Here is a 13066-nt window from a genome sequence, read left to right as displayed (position 1 = left end):
GATCTCCTTTGTAAAATAAAATAAAAATGAATAACAGATTTCTTGTTATCTAAATTCTGACTATTTTGTAAGAAGGGCATACTGGCTACGGTGTCTCAAAATGGACAAACCGTACTATTGCCGCTTTTTTCTCATTTTCCAATTGAAGGTGTTTTATGTGAGTATGCGACCACACTCGTTCGGTTCGGCTAAGCGCCAGCTGAACTGAAACATGCTGACGCCTTTAGGGCTCAACTACAAGGTCTGACTTCTGATTTAAACGTGGGATGTTACGGCTTGTCTATTTCTTTCTCTCTCTCTTTTCAATTCAATTCAAGGGGCTTTATTGGCATGGGAAACATATGTTTACATTGAAACATATGTTTACATTGCCAAAGCTAGGGAAATAGATAATAAACAAAAATGATATAAACAATAAAAAATGAACAGTGAACATTACACTCACAAAAGTTCCAAAATAATAGAATAGACATTTCAAGTGTCATATGTCTAAATACAGTGTTGTAACGATGTGCAAATAGTTAAAGTAAAACATTGAAAATAAATAAACATAAATATGGGTTGTATTTACTATGGTATTTGTTCACTGGTTGCCTTTTTTTTTGTGGCGACAAGTCACAAATCTTGTTGCTGTGATGGCACACTGGTATTTAACTTTTCTCTCTCTCTCTCTCTCTCTCTCTCTCTCTCTCTCTCTCTCTCTCTCATCATCTCTTCTCTCTCTCCCCCCATTTCTTCCCCTCTCTCTGTTGTGTCACTCTCTTTCAGCTGTCTGGTGGAGACCCGTCCCGCTCTGTTCTCATCCAGGTAGCAGAGTCCGCTTACAGGTTTGGCCTGGGTTCCATCGCTGGCGGTAAGTCAAGGCTATGTCTCAAATAGCACCCTATTCCCTATGTAGTGGATAGCCCTGTTCCCTATGTAGTGGATAACCATATTCCCTACATCTCAAATAGCACCCTATTCCCTACGTAGGGGATAACCCTATTCCCTACGTCTCAAATAGCACCCTATTCCCTACGTAGGGGATAACCCTATTCCCTACGTCTCAAATAGCACCCTATTCCCTATGTAGTGGATAACCCTATTCCCTTTGTAGTGGATAACTATATTCCCTATGTAGTGGATAACCCTATTCCCTATGTAGTGGATAACCCTATTCCCTATGTAGTGGATAACCCTATTCCCTATGTAGTGGATAACCCTATTCCCTATGTAGTGGATAACCCTATTCCCTATGTAGTGGATAACCCTATTCCCTATGTAGTGGATAACCCTATTCCCTATGTAGTAGATAACCCTATTCCCTATGTAGTGGATAACCCTATTCCCTATGTAGTGGATAACCCTATTCCCTATGTAGTGGATAACCCTATTCTCTATGTAGTGGATAACTTGTCAAATGTAATGCACTACATAGGGAAAAAGGTGCAATTTGGGACAAGGCCCATGTCAAGTCACGAGTCATTGTGTCACCACCACCCCCTCACCTGCCCCCCCTACCCCCATCACCCTCCAACCTCATAAGAAAATAGAAAACAAAGGGCTTCCTATTGCGTTCTGCAGGGGCGATTCCTCCACCACTTAAATAGGACAGGGGCTCTATGCACCATGGGAACCTCCCTGTGTTTGGACTCTTTTGTACCTGTGAATGATCAGAGAGAAGGGACTTTTGGGGGGAGGGGTGGGGGCAATGTGGGGTCGGGGGTGGATGTGGTGCCTGTGTTTGGCTCCAGACTACTCCCCTCCCTCCCGTTCCCCACCCTTCCTCCTCCCCCCTACAGGAGACAGGTTAGTAAGAGGTAGTGTGTGTGTCCCCTACAGGAGACAGGTTAGTAAGAGGTAGTGTCCCCCACCCTACAGGAGACAGGTTAGTAAGAGGTAGTGTGTGTGTCCCCTACAGGAGACAGGTTAGTAAGAGGTAGTGTGTCCCCCCACCTACAGGAGACAGGTTAGTAAGAGGTAGTGTCCCCCCCCCCTCCTACAGGAGACAGGTTAGTAAGAAGTAGTGTGTGTGTCCCCTACAGGAGACAGGTTAGTAAGAGGTAGTGTGTGTGTCCCCTACAGGAGACAGGTTAGTAAGAGGTAGTGCCCCCCCCACCCCTACAGGAGACAGGTTAGTAAGAGGTAGTGCCCCCCCACCCCTACAGGAGACAGGTTAGTAAGAGGTACTGACCCCCCCTACAGGAGACAGGTTAGTAAGAGGTAGTGTCCCCCCCCCCTACAGGAGACAGGTTAGTTAGAGGTAGTGTGTGTGCCCCCTACAGGAGACAGGTTAGTAAGAGGTACTGACCCCCCCTACAGGAGACAGGTTAGTCAGAGGTAGTGTGCCCCCCCCCCCCCCTACAGGAGACATGTTAGTAAGAGGTAGTGTGTGTGTCCCCTACAGGAGACAGGTTAGTAAGAGGTACTGACCCCCCCTACAGGAGACAGGCTAGTAAGAGGTAGTGTGTCCCCCCCCCCCCCCACTACAGGAGACAGGTTAGTAAGAGGTACTGACCCCCCCTACAGGAGACAGGTTAGTAAGAGGTAGTGTCCCCCCCCCCTACAGGAGACAGGCTAGTAAGAGGTAGTGTGTGTGTGTCCCCTACAGGAGACAGGTTAGTAAGAGGTAGTGTCCCCCCCCCCCTACAGGAGACAGGTTAGTAAGAGGGAGTGTGTGTGTCCCCTACAGGATACAGGTTAGTAAGAGGTAGTGCCCCCCCCCCCCCCCCCCCCCCTACAGGAGACAGGTTAGTAAGAGGTAGTGTGTGTCCCCCCCCCCCCCACTACAGGAGACAGGTTAGTAAGAGGTACTGACACCCTACAGGAGACAGGTTAGTAAGAGGTAGTCCCCCCCCCCCCCCTCCCTACAGGAGACAGGTTAGTAAGAGGTACTGATCCCCCCTACAGGAGACAGGTTAGTAAGAGGTACTGACCCCCCCTACAGGAGACAGGTTAGTAAGAGGTAGTGTGTCTCCCCCCTACAGGAGACAGGTTAGTAAGAGGTACTGACTCCCCTGCAGGAGACAGGTTAGTAAGAGGTAGTGTCCCCCCCCCTACAGGAGACAGGTTAGTAAGAGGTACTGACCCCCCCTACAGGAGACAGGTTAGTAAGAGGTAGTGTGTCTCCCCCCTACAGGAGACAGGTTAGTAAGAGGTACTGACTCCCCTACAGGAGACAGGTTAGTAAGAGGTACTGACCCCCCCCCCCCTACAGGAGACAGGTTAGTAAGAGGTACTGACCCCCCCTACAGGAGACAGGTTAGTCAGAGGTAGTGTCCCCCCCCCCTACAGGAGAGGTTAGTAAGAGGTAGTGTGTGTGTCCCCTACAGGAGACAGGTTAGTAAGAGGTAGTGTGTATGTCCCCTACAGGAGACAGGTTAGTAAGAGGTAGTGCCCCCCCCCCCCCCCCCCCTACAGGAGACAGGTTAGTAAGAGGTAGTTCCCCCCCCCCCTCCCTACAGGAGACAGGTTAGTAAGAGGTACTGACCCCCCCTACAGGAGACAGGTTAGTAAGAGGTACTGACCCCCCCTACAGGAGACCGGTTAGTAAGAGGTAGTGTCCCCCCCCTACAGGAGACCGGTTAGTAAAAGGTAGTGCCCCCCCCCCTACAGGAGACAGGTTAGTAAGAGGTACTGACACCCCTACAGGAGACAGGCTAGTAAGAGGTACTGTGTGTGCCCCCTACAGGAGACAGGTTAGTAAAAGGTAGTGCCCCCCCCCCTACAGGAGACAGGTTAGTAAGAGGTACTGACACCCCTACAGGAGACAGGCTAGTAAGAGGTACTGTGTGTGCCCCCTACAGGAGACAGGCTAGTAAGAGGTAGTGTGTCCCCCCCCCCCCACTACAGGAGACAGGTTAGTAAGAGGTACTGACCCCCCCTACAGGAGACAGGTTAGTCAGAGGTAGTGTGTGTGTCCCCCCCCCCCCCCCCCCTACAGGAGACATGTTAGTAAGAGGTAGTGTGTCCCCCCCCCCCCCCCTACAGGAGACAGGCTAGTAAGAGGTAGTGTGTCCCCCCCCCCCCTACAGGAGACAGGTTAGTAAGAGGTATTGACCCCCCCTACAGGAGACAGGTTAGTAAGAGGTAGTGTCCCCCCCTACAGGAGACAGGTTAGTAAGAGGTAGTGTGTGTGTGTCCCCTACAGGAGACAGGTTAGTAAGAGGTAGTGTCCCCCCCCCCCCCCCCCTACAGGAGACAGGTTAGTAAGAGGTAGTGTCCCCCCCCCCTACAGGAGACAGGTTAATAAGAGGGAGTGTGTGTGTCCCCTACAGGAGACAGGTTAGTAAGAGGTAGTGCCCCCCCCCCCCCCCTACAGGAGACAGGTTAGTAAGAGGTAGTGTGTCCCCCCCCCCCCCCACTACAGGAGACAGGTTAGTAAGAGGTACTGTGTGTTTCCCCTACAGGAGACAGGTTAGTAAGAGGTAGTGCCCCCCCCCCCCTACAGGAGACAGGTTAGTAAGAGGTAGTGCCCCCCCCCCCCCTACAGGAGACAGGTTAGTAAGAGGTTTTGTGTGTGTCCCCTGCAGGAGACAGGTTAGTAAGAGGTACTGACACCCTACAGGAGACAGGTTAGTAAGAGGTACTGACCCCCCCCCCCCCCCCCCTACAGGAGACGGGTTAGTAAGAGGTAGTGTGTCCCCCCCCCCCCACTACAGGAGACAGGTTAGTAAGAGGTAGTGTGTGCGTGTCCCCCCCCCCCCTACAGGAGACAGGTTAGTAAGAGGTAGTGTGTGTCCCCGCCCCCCTACAGGAGACAGGTTAGTAAGAGGTAGTCCCCCCCCCCCCCTCCCTACAGGAGACAGGTTAGTAAGAGGTACTGACCCCCCCTACAGGAGACAGGTTAGTAAGAGGTACTGACCCCCCCTACAGGAGACAGGTTAGTAAGAGGTAGTGTGTCTGCCCCCTACAGGAGACAGGTTAGTAAGAGGTACTGACTCCCCTACAGGAGACAGGTTAGTAAGAGGTACTGACCCCCCCTACAGGAGACAGGTTAGTCAGAGGTAGTGTCCCCCCCTCCCCCCCTACAGGAGACAGGTTAGTAAGAGGTAGTGTCCCCCCCTACAGGAGACAGGTTAGTAAGAGGTAGTGACCCCCCCTACAGGAGACAGGTTAGTAAGAGGTAGTGTCCCCCCCTACAGGAGACAGGTTAGTAAGAGGTACTGACCCCCCCTACAGGAGACAGGTTAGTAAGAGGTACTGACACCCCTACAGGAGACAGGTTAGTAAGAGGTAGTGTGTGTGTTCCCTACAGGAGACAGGTTAGTAAGAGGTAGTGCCCCCCCACCCCTACAGGAGACAGGTTAGTAAGAGGTACTGACCCCCCCTACAGGAGACAGGTTAGTAAGAGGTAGTGTCCCCCCCCCCTACAGGAGACAGGTTAGTTAGAGGTAGTGTGTGTGCCCCCTACAGGAGACAGGTTAGTAAGAGGTACTGATCCCCCCTACAGGAGACAGGCTAGTAAGAGGTAGTGTGTCCCCCCCCCCCCCACTACAGGAGACAGGTTAGTAAGAGGTACTGACCCCCCCTACAGGAGACAGGTTAGTCAGAGGTAGTGTGTGTCCCCCCCCCCCCCCCCCCCCCTACAGGAGACATGTTAGTAAGAGGTAGTGTCCCCCCCCCCCCCCCTACAGGAGACAGGCTAGTAAGAGGTAGTGTGTCCCCCCCCCCCCCCTACAGGAGACAGGTTAGTAAGAGGTATTGACCCCCCCTACAGGAGACAGGTTAGTAAGAGGTAGTGTCCCCCCCTACAGGAGACAGGTTAGTAAGAGGTAGTGTGTGTGTGTCCCCTACAGGAGACAGGTTAGTAAGAGGTAGTGTCCCCCCCCCCCCCTACAGGAGACAGGTTAGTAAGAGGTAGTGTCCCCCCCCCCTACAGGAGACAGGTTAATAAGAGGGAGTGTGTGTGTCCCCTACAGGAGACAGGTTAGTAAGAGGTAGTGCCCCCCCCCCCCCCTACAGGAGACAGGTTAGTAAGAGGTAGTGTGTCCCCCCCCCCCCCCCCCCCACTACAGGAGACAGGTTAGTAAGAGGTACTGTGTGTTTCCCCTACAGGAGACAGGTTAGTAAGAGGTAGTGCCCCCCCCCCCTACAGGAGACAGGTTAGTAAGAGGTAGTGCCCCCCCCCCCCCTACAGGAGACAGGTTAGTAAGAGGTTTTGTGTGTGTCCCCTGCAGGAGACAGGTTAGTAAGAGGTACTGACACCCTACAGGAGACAGGTTAGTAAGAGGTACTGACCCCCCCCCCCCCCCCCCTACAGGAGACGGGTTAGTAAGAGGTAGTGTGTCCCCCCCCCCCCCACTACAGGAGACAGGTTAGTAAGAGGTAGTGTGTGCGTGTCCCCCCCCCCCCTACAGGAGACAGGTTAGTAAGAGGTAGTGTGTGTCCCCGCCCCCCTACAGGAGACAGGTTAGTAAGAGGTAGTCCCCCCCCCCCCCCTCCCTACAGGAGACAGGTTAGTAAGAGGTACTGACCCCCCCTACAGGAGACAGGTTAGTAAGAGGTACTGACCCCCCCTACAGGAGACAGGTTAGTCAGAGGTAGTGTCCCCCCCTACAGGAGACAGGTTAGTAAGAGGTACTGACTCCCCTACAGGAGACAGGTTAGTAAGAGGTACTGACCCCCCCTACAGGAGACAGGTTAGTCAGAGGTAGTGTCCCCCCCTCCCCCCCTACAGGAGACAGGTTAGTAAGAGGTAGTGTCCCCCCCTACAGGAGACAGGTTAGTAAGAGGTACTGTGTGTTTCCCCTACAGGAGACAGGTTAGTAAGAGGTAGTGCCCCCCCCCCCCCTACAGGAGACAGGTTAGTAAGAGGTAGTGTCCCCCCCTACAGGAGACAGGTTAGTAAGAGGTACTGTGTGTTTCCCCTACAGGAGACAGGTTAGTAAGAGGTAGTGCCCCCCCCCCCTACAGGAGACAGGTTAGTAAGAGGTAGTGCCCCCCCCCCCCCCCCCCCTACAGGAGACGGGTTAGTAAGAGGTTTTGTGTGTGTCCCCTGCAGGAGACAGGTTAGTAAGAGGTACTGACACCCTACAGGAGACAGGTTAGTAAGAGGTAGTGTGTCCCCCCCCCCCCCTACAGGAGACAGGTTAGTAAGAGGTAGTTCCCCCCCCCCCCCCTCCCTACAGGAGACAGGTTAGTAAGAGGTACTGACCCCCCCCCCCCCCCCCCCTACAGGAGACAGGTTAGTAAGAGGTACTGACCCCCCCTACAGGAGACAGGTTAGTCAGAGGTAGTGTCCCCCCCTCCCCCCCTACAGGAGACAGGTTAGTAAGAGGTAGTGTCCCCCCCTACAGGAGACAGGTTAGTAAGAGGTACTGTGTGTATCCCCTACAGGAGACAGGTTAGTAAGAGGTAGTGCCCCCCCCCCCCCTACAGGAGACAGGTTAGTAAGAGGTTTTGTGTGTGTCCCCTGCAGGAGACAGGTTAGTAAGAGGTACTGACACCCTACAGGAGACAGGTTAGTAAGAGGTACTGACCCCCCCCCCCCCCCCTACAGGAGACAGGCTAGTAAGAGGTAATGACCCCCCCTACAGGAGACAGGTTAGTAAGAGGTAGTGTCCCCCCCCCCTACAGGAGACAGGTTAGTAAGAGGTACTGACCCCCCCACTACATGAGACAGGCTAGTAAGAGGTACTGACCCCCACTACAGGAGACAGGTTAGTAAGAGATACTGACCCCCCCTACAGGAGACAGGTTAGTAAGAGGTAGTGTACCCCCCTACAGGAGACAGGTTAGTAAGAGGTAGTGTCCCCCCCCCCCCCCCCCCCCCCCCCTACAGGAGACAGGTTAGTAAGAGGTAGTGCCCCCCCCCCCCTACAGGAGACAGGTTAGTAAGAGGTAGTGTCCCCCCCTACAGGAGACAGGTTAGTAAGAGGTAGTGTGTCCCCCTACAGGAGACAGGTTAGTAAGAGGTAGTGCCCCCCCCCCCCTACAGGACAAGGGATAGTAAGAGGTACTGACCCCCCCCCCCCCCCCCCCTACAGGAGACAGGTTAGTAAGAGGTACTGAGCCCCCCCCTCTACAGGAGACAGGCTAGTAAGAGGTAATGACCCCCCCTACAGGAGACAGGTTAGTAAGAGGTACTGATCCCCCCACTACATGAGACAGGCTAGTAAGAGGTACTGACCCCCCCTACAGGAGACAGGCTAGTAAGAGGTACTGACCCCCCCCCCCCCCCCCCTCCCCCCCCCTACAGGAGACAGGCTAGTAAGAGGTACTGACCACCCCTACAGGAGACAGGTTAGTAAGAGGTAGTGTCCCCCCCCTACAGAAGACAGGTTAGTAAGAGGTACTGACCCCCCCACTACATGAGACAGGCTAGTAAGAGGTACTGACCCCCCCTACAGGAGACAGGTTAGTAAGAGGTAGTGTACCCCCCTACAGGAGACATGCTAGTAAGAGGTAATGACCCCCTCTACAGGAGACAGGCTAGTAAGAGGTACTGACCCCCCCTACAGGAGACAGGTTAGTAAGAGGTACTGACCCCCCCTACAGGAGACAGGTTAGTAAGAGGTAGTGTACCCCCCTACAGGAGACAGGCTAGTAAGAGGTACTGACCACCCCTACAGGAGACAGGTTAGTAAGAGGTAGTGTACCCCCCTACAGGAGACAGGCTAGTAAGAGGTACTGACCACCCCTACAGGAGACAGGCTAGTAAGAGGTACTGACCACCCCTACAGGAGACAGGCTAGTAAGAGGTACTGACCCCCTCCCATGTCTGGTGTACACTACACGACTTTCAAAATCCTAACATCACTGGGCCTCTCACATTAAATTACCCATCTTTCCTCTAGTTTTTTGTCCTGCCAACGTAGTGATGGACACACTAAATGATGCGATACAGACGGGGGTCACCCACTACAAGATGATGTGATTAGATTGTTAAAGTCGCTAGAACGAGCTGTGGCTCAACGCAGCCTCATAAACGCTTTCAAATATCTAGCCAACATTTTGAATTGAATAACATTGCTTGTGAACTACAGAGCTGTAACGATTTGACACTTTGGCTTTGGTTAAAGGCAAGTACAAACACATGGCGAGCTCTCATTGGCGGGCTCTCGTTGGCTATTGCTGATCACCATTCTCAAAACTTGTCGTTACAGATCTCACACTACAAGAGCATTGTAGAATTTGGTCCCAATAAAATCAACATATTTGAAAATATCGGGACTTCTGGGACTGCTCAAACTGGATCGGTAGCCCTCAGATTGCGTCACATTAAACGAGCGTCAGTGACAGCCGCGTGCCCCGAGCAACGACATGGGGATTTGTCTCCGATCTCAAAAATGTGTCTTTGACAGCTAATTCGGGGCCAAAATCGTGTAGTGTACGCCCGGCTGTATAACGAGCTAAAAAATGAATTTATAACGTCTCCCCTCCCCTACTTCCTTCATAGCATTTATGTCACGTGTTTTTCCAGCTGTGGGAGCCACAGCAGTGTACCCCATAGACCTAGTGAAGACCAGGATGCAGAACCAGAGGACCACAGGCTCCCTGGTGGAAGAGCTCATGTACAAGAACAGCTTAGACTGCTTCAAGAAGGTGCTGCGTTACGAAGGCTTCTTCGGCCTCTATAGAGGTCAGTACCAGACGAGATGTGTCCCAAATGACACCCTATTCCCTACATAGTACTCTGCTTTTGGCCAGAGTAGTTCACTATATAGGTATATAGTGACAGGCTAATGGGTAGAGGGAGGCACAGATTTAGGGTCAGTTTACCCTCCTCTAATCCTAACTTTAACCATAACCTGGAACAACACAAATCTGACCATAGATTAGCGTCTAGCTGTGACTTCATATCACTCCATCACAACAACAGATGGGGTTTAGAGGTTTGGGAGAGGAGAGAGGATGAGGAGAGGTGGGCGGGTTTGAGTTCACCTTCCCTCTGACCTGGCTTCTTTGAAGTGATTAAAGGTAGTCTTGGGAGTTTTCGGGAGGACAATGCACGGCCACATACCAGCAGAGCTCTGTCACAATGGTAGTGTGACTGCCCCTGCCAGACTTCAACTGGCATTCATTTAATAAGTACCTGCACTCAGGGAGCGGGGGATGGTTCTCAAACAACACACACTATATCGGAATTCTCAGGATTATGATTGACAGGCGAGTTCTCCCGTGAGGGTTCTACGAGGAAGTGGGAAGTCTTAGTGTCTGTCACAGGACACCAAGCCTTTAGAGAGGTCTCTGACATTATAGACACAGTCAGACAGACCTGGCTCCGTCGCACAGGTACATCAGTAGTCGGTTCCAAATGGCATCCTATTCTCTTTATAGTGCACCACGTTTGACCAGGGCCCATAGGACCCATGGTAGTGCACTATGAATAGAGGGCCATTTGGAACACATCCCGTGTCACAAAAAACATCCAACGGTGCAGATCAATTTGAATGGCTGTCTGGAATCTGGAGAAATGGTACATTACAATCTGAATAACACACTGAACTATACAATCTGAAAACATACTGAACTATACAATCTGAAAACACACTGAACTATACAATCTGAAAACATACTGAACTATACAATCTGAAAACACACTGAACTATACAATCTGAAAACATACTGAACTATACAATCTGAAAACACACTGAACTATACAATCAGAAAACATACTGAACTATACAATCTGAAAACACACTGAATTTTACAATCTGAAAACACTGAATTGTACAATGTGAAAACACACTGAACTTTACAATCTGAAATAGAGGTCGACAGATGAATCGGAATGGCCGATTAATTTGGTCCGATTTCAAGTTTTCATAACAATCGGAAATCGGTATTTTTGGACACCGATTTGGCCGATAAAAAAAGCAAAACTTTATTTAACTAGGCAAGTCAGTTAAGAACACATTCTTATTTTCAATGACGGCCTAGGAATGGTGGGTTAACTGCCTTGTTCAGGGGCAGAACAACAGATTTTTACCTTGTCAGCTCGGGGATTCAATCTTGCAACCTTACGGTTAACTAGTCCAACGCTCTAACCACCTGCCTGTTACGCGAATGCAGTAAGAAGCCAAGGTAAGTTGCTTGCTAGCATTAAACTTATCTTATAAAAAACAATCAATCAATCAATCACAATCAGTAGTTAACTACACATGGTTGATGATATTACTAGTTTATCAAGCGTGTCCTGCGTTGCATATAATCGATGCGGTGGCATTCGCGAAAAAGGACTGTCTTTGCTCCAACGTGTACCTAACCATAAACATCAATGCCTTTCTTAAAATCAATACACAAGTATATATTTTTAAACCTGCATATTTAGTTAATATTGCCTACTACCATGAATTTCTTTTAACTTGGAAAAATGATGTCACTTCTCTTGCAACAGAGTCAGGGTATATGCAGCAGTTTGGGCCGCCTAGCTCATTGCAAACTGTGTGAAAACTATTTCTTCCAAACAAAGACAGCCAACTTCGCCAAACGGGGGATGATTTAACAAAAGCACATTTTCGAAAAAAGCACAATCGTTGCACGACTGTACCTAACCATAAACATCAATGCCTTTCTTAAAATCAATACAGAAGTATATATTTTTAAACCTGTGTATTTAGCTAAAATAAATCCATGTTAGCAGGCAATATTAACCAGGTGAAATTGTGTCACTTCTCTTGCGTTCATTGCACGCAGAGTCAGGGTATATGCAACTGTTTGGGCCGCCTGGCTCGTTGCGAACTAATTTGCCAGAATTTCTACGTAATTATGACATAACATTGAAGGTTGTGCAATGTAACAGGAATATTTAGACTTATGGATGCCACCCGTTAGATAAAATACGGAACGGTTCCGTATTTCATTGAAAGAATAAACGTTTTGTTTTCGAGATGATAGTTTCCGGATTCGGCCATATTAATGACCTAAGGCTCGTATTTCTGTGTGTTATTATATTATAATTAAGTCTATGATTTGATAGAGCAGTCTGACTGAGCAATGGTAGGCACCAGCAGGCTCGTAAGCATTCATTCAAACAGCAATTTTGTGCGTTTTGCCAGCAGCTCTTCGCAATGCTTCAAGCATTGAGCTGTTTATGACTTCAAGCCTATCAACTCCCGAGATTAGACTGGTGTAACCGATGTGAAATGGCTAGCTAGTTAGCGGGGTACGCGCTAATAGCGTTTCAAACGTCACTCGCTCTGAGACTTGGAGTAGTTGTTCCCCTTGCTCTGTATGGGTAACGCTGCTTCGAGGGTGGCTGTTGTCGATGTGTTCCTGGTTCGAGCACAGGTAAGAGCGAGGAGAGGGACGGAAGCTATACTGTTACACTGGCAATACTAAAGTGCCTATAAGAACATCCAATAGTCAAAGGTATATGAAATACAAATCGTATAGAGAGAAATAGTTCTATAATTCCTATAATAACTACAACCTAAAACTTCTTACCTGGGAATATTGAAGACTCATGTTAAAAGGAACCACCAGCTTTCATATGTTCTCATGTTCTGAGCAAGGAACTTAAACGTTCATGGCACATATTGCACTTTTACTTTCTTCTCCAACACTTTGTTTTTGCATTATTTAAACCAAATTTAACATGTTTCAATTATTTATTTGAGGCTAAATTGATTTTATTGATGTATTATATTAAGTTAAAATAAGTGTTCATTCAGTATTGTTGTAGTTGTCATTATTACAAATAAAATAAAAAAATTGTCCGATTAATCGGTATCGGCCCTTTTTTTGGGTCCTCCAATAATCGGTATCGGCGTTGAAAAATCATAATCGGTCGACCTCTAATCTGAAAACACACTGAACTTTAAAAGAGAAATACAAAAAGAAACGTTCTTATATTCTCTTGAATCTCACACAGTTCATTCACAATTCCCTCATTAACATTGATCTACTGTGTGGTAATGCTGGTTATGTTATATTAGCCACTGAGGAGAGCGTCATAAGCCAACTTTATGTAATGTAATGAAGCTGAGCATTTTCCCTCTCCTCCTGTTTCCCTTACTGAATGAGCTGTGCATTAGAATGGTGAGACAGCCAGACCAGAACACACACACACTGCAAACACTAGGATGATGTCACGGTCTCTAGACAGGAACCCATGCGTAAACAACGCAGCAGCATGAGAAAA

The 13066-nt window shown here is 49.4% G+C and overlaps 1 protein-coding gene across 1 annotated transcript in view; it reads left to right on the top strand.

The window, feature by feature from the left end:
- LOC129830837 (electrogenic aspartate/glutamate antiporter SLC25A13, mitochondrial-like) overlaps positions 1-13066 on the top strand; it is a 110559-nt gene that overhangs the window by 62182 nt on the left and 35311 nt on the right. The window contains exons 10-11 of the mRNA XM_055893610.1: positions 769-853; positions 9404-9562. Coding sequence (XP_055749585.1) covers positions 769-853; positions 9404-9562 — 244 coding nt within the window. The remainder of the gene's footprint in view (positions 1-768; positions 854-9403; positions 9563-13066) is intronic.

The sequence above is a fragment of the Salvelinus fontinalis genome, chromosome 32 (assembly GCF_029448725.1).
Source record: "Salvelinus fontinalis isolate EN_2023a chromosome 32, ASM2944872v1, whole genome shotgun sequence".
NCBI classification, from domain to species: Eukaryota; Metazoa; Chordata; class Actinopteri; order Salmoniformes; family Salmonidae; genus Salvelinus; species Salvelinus fontinalis.
Note: the sequence above shows the minus strand (reverse complement) of the source record. Positions and strands in the feature narration are given on the sequence as shown.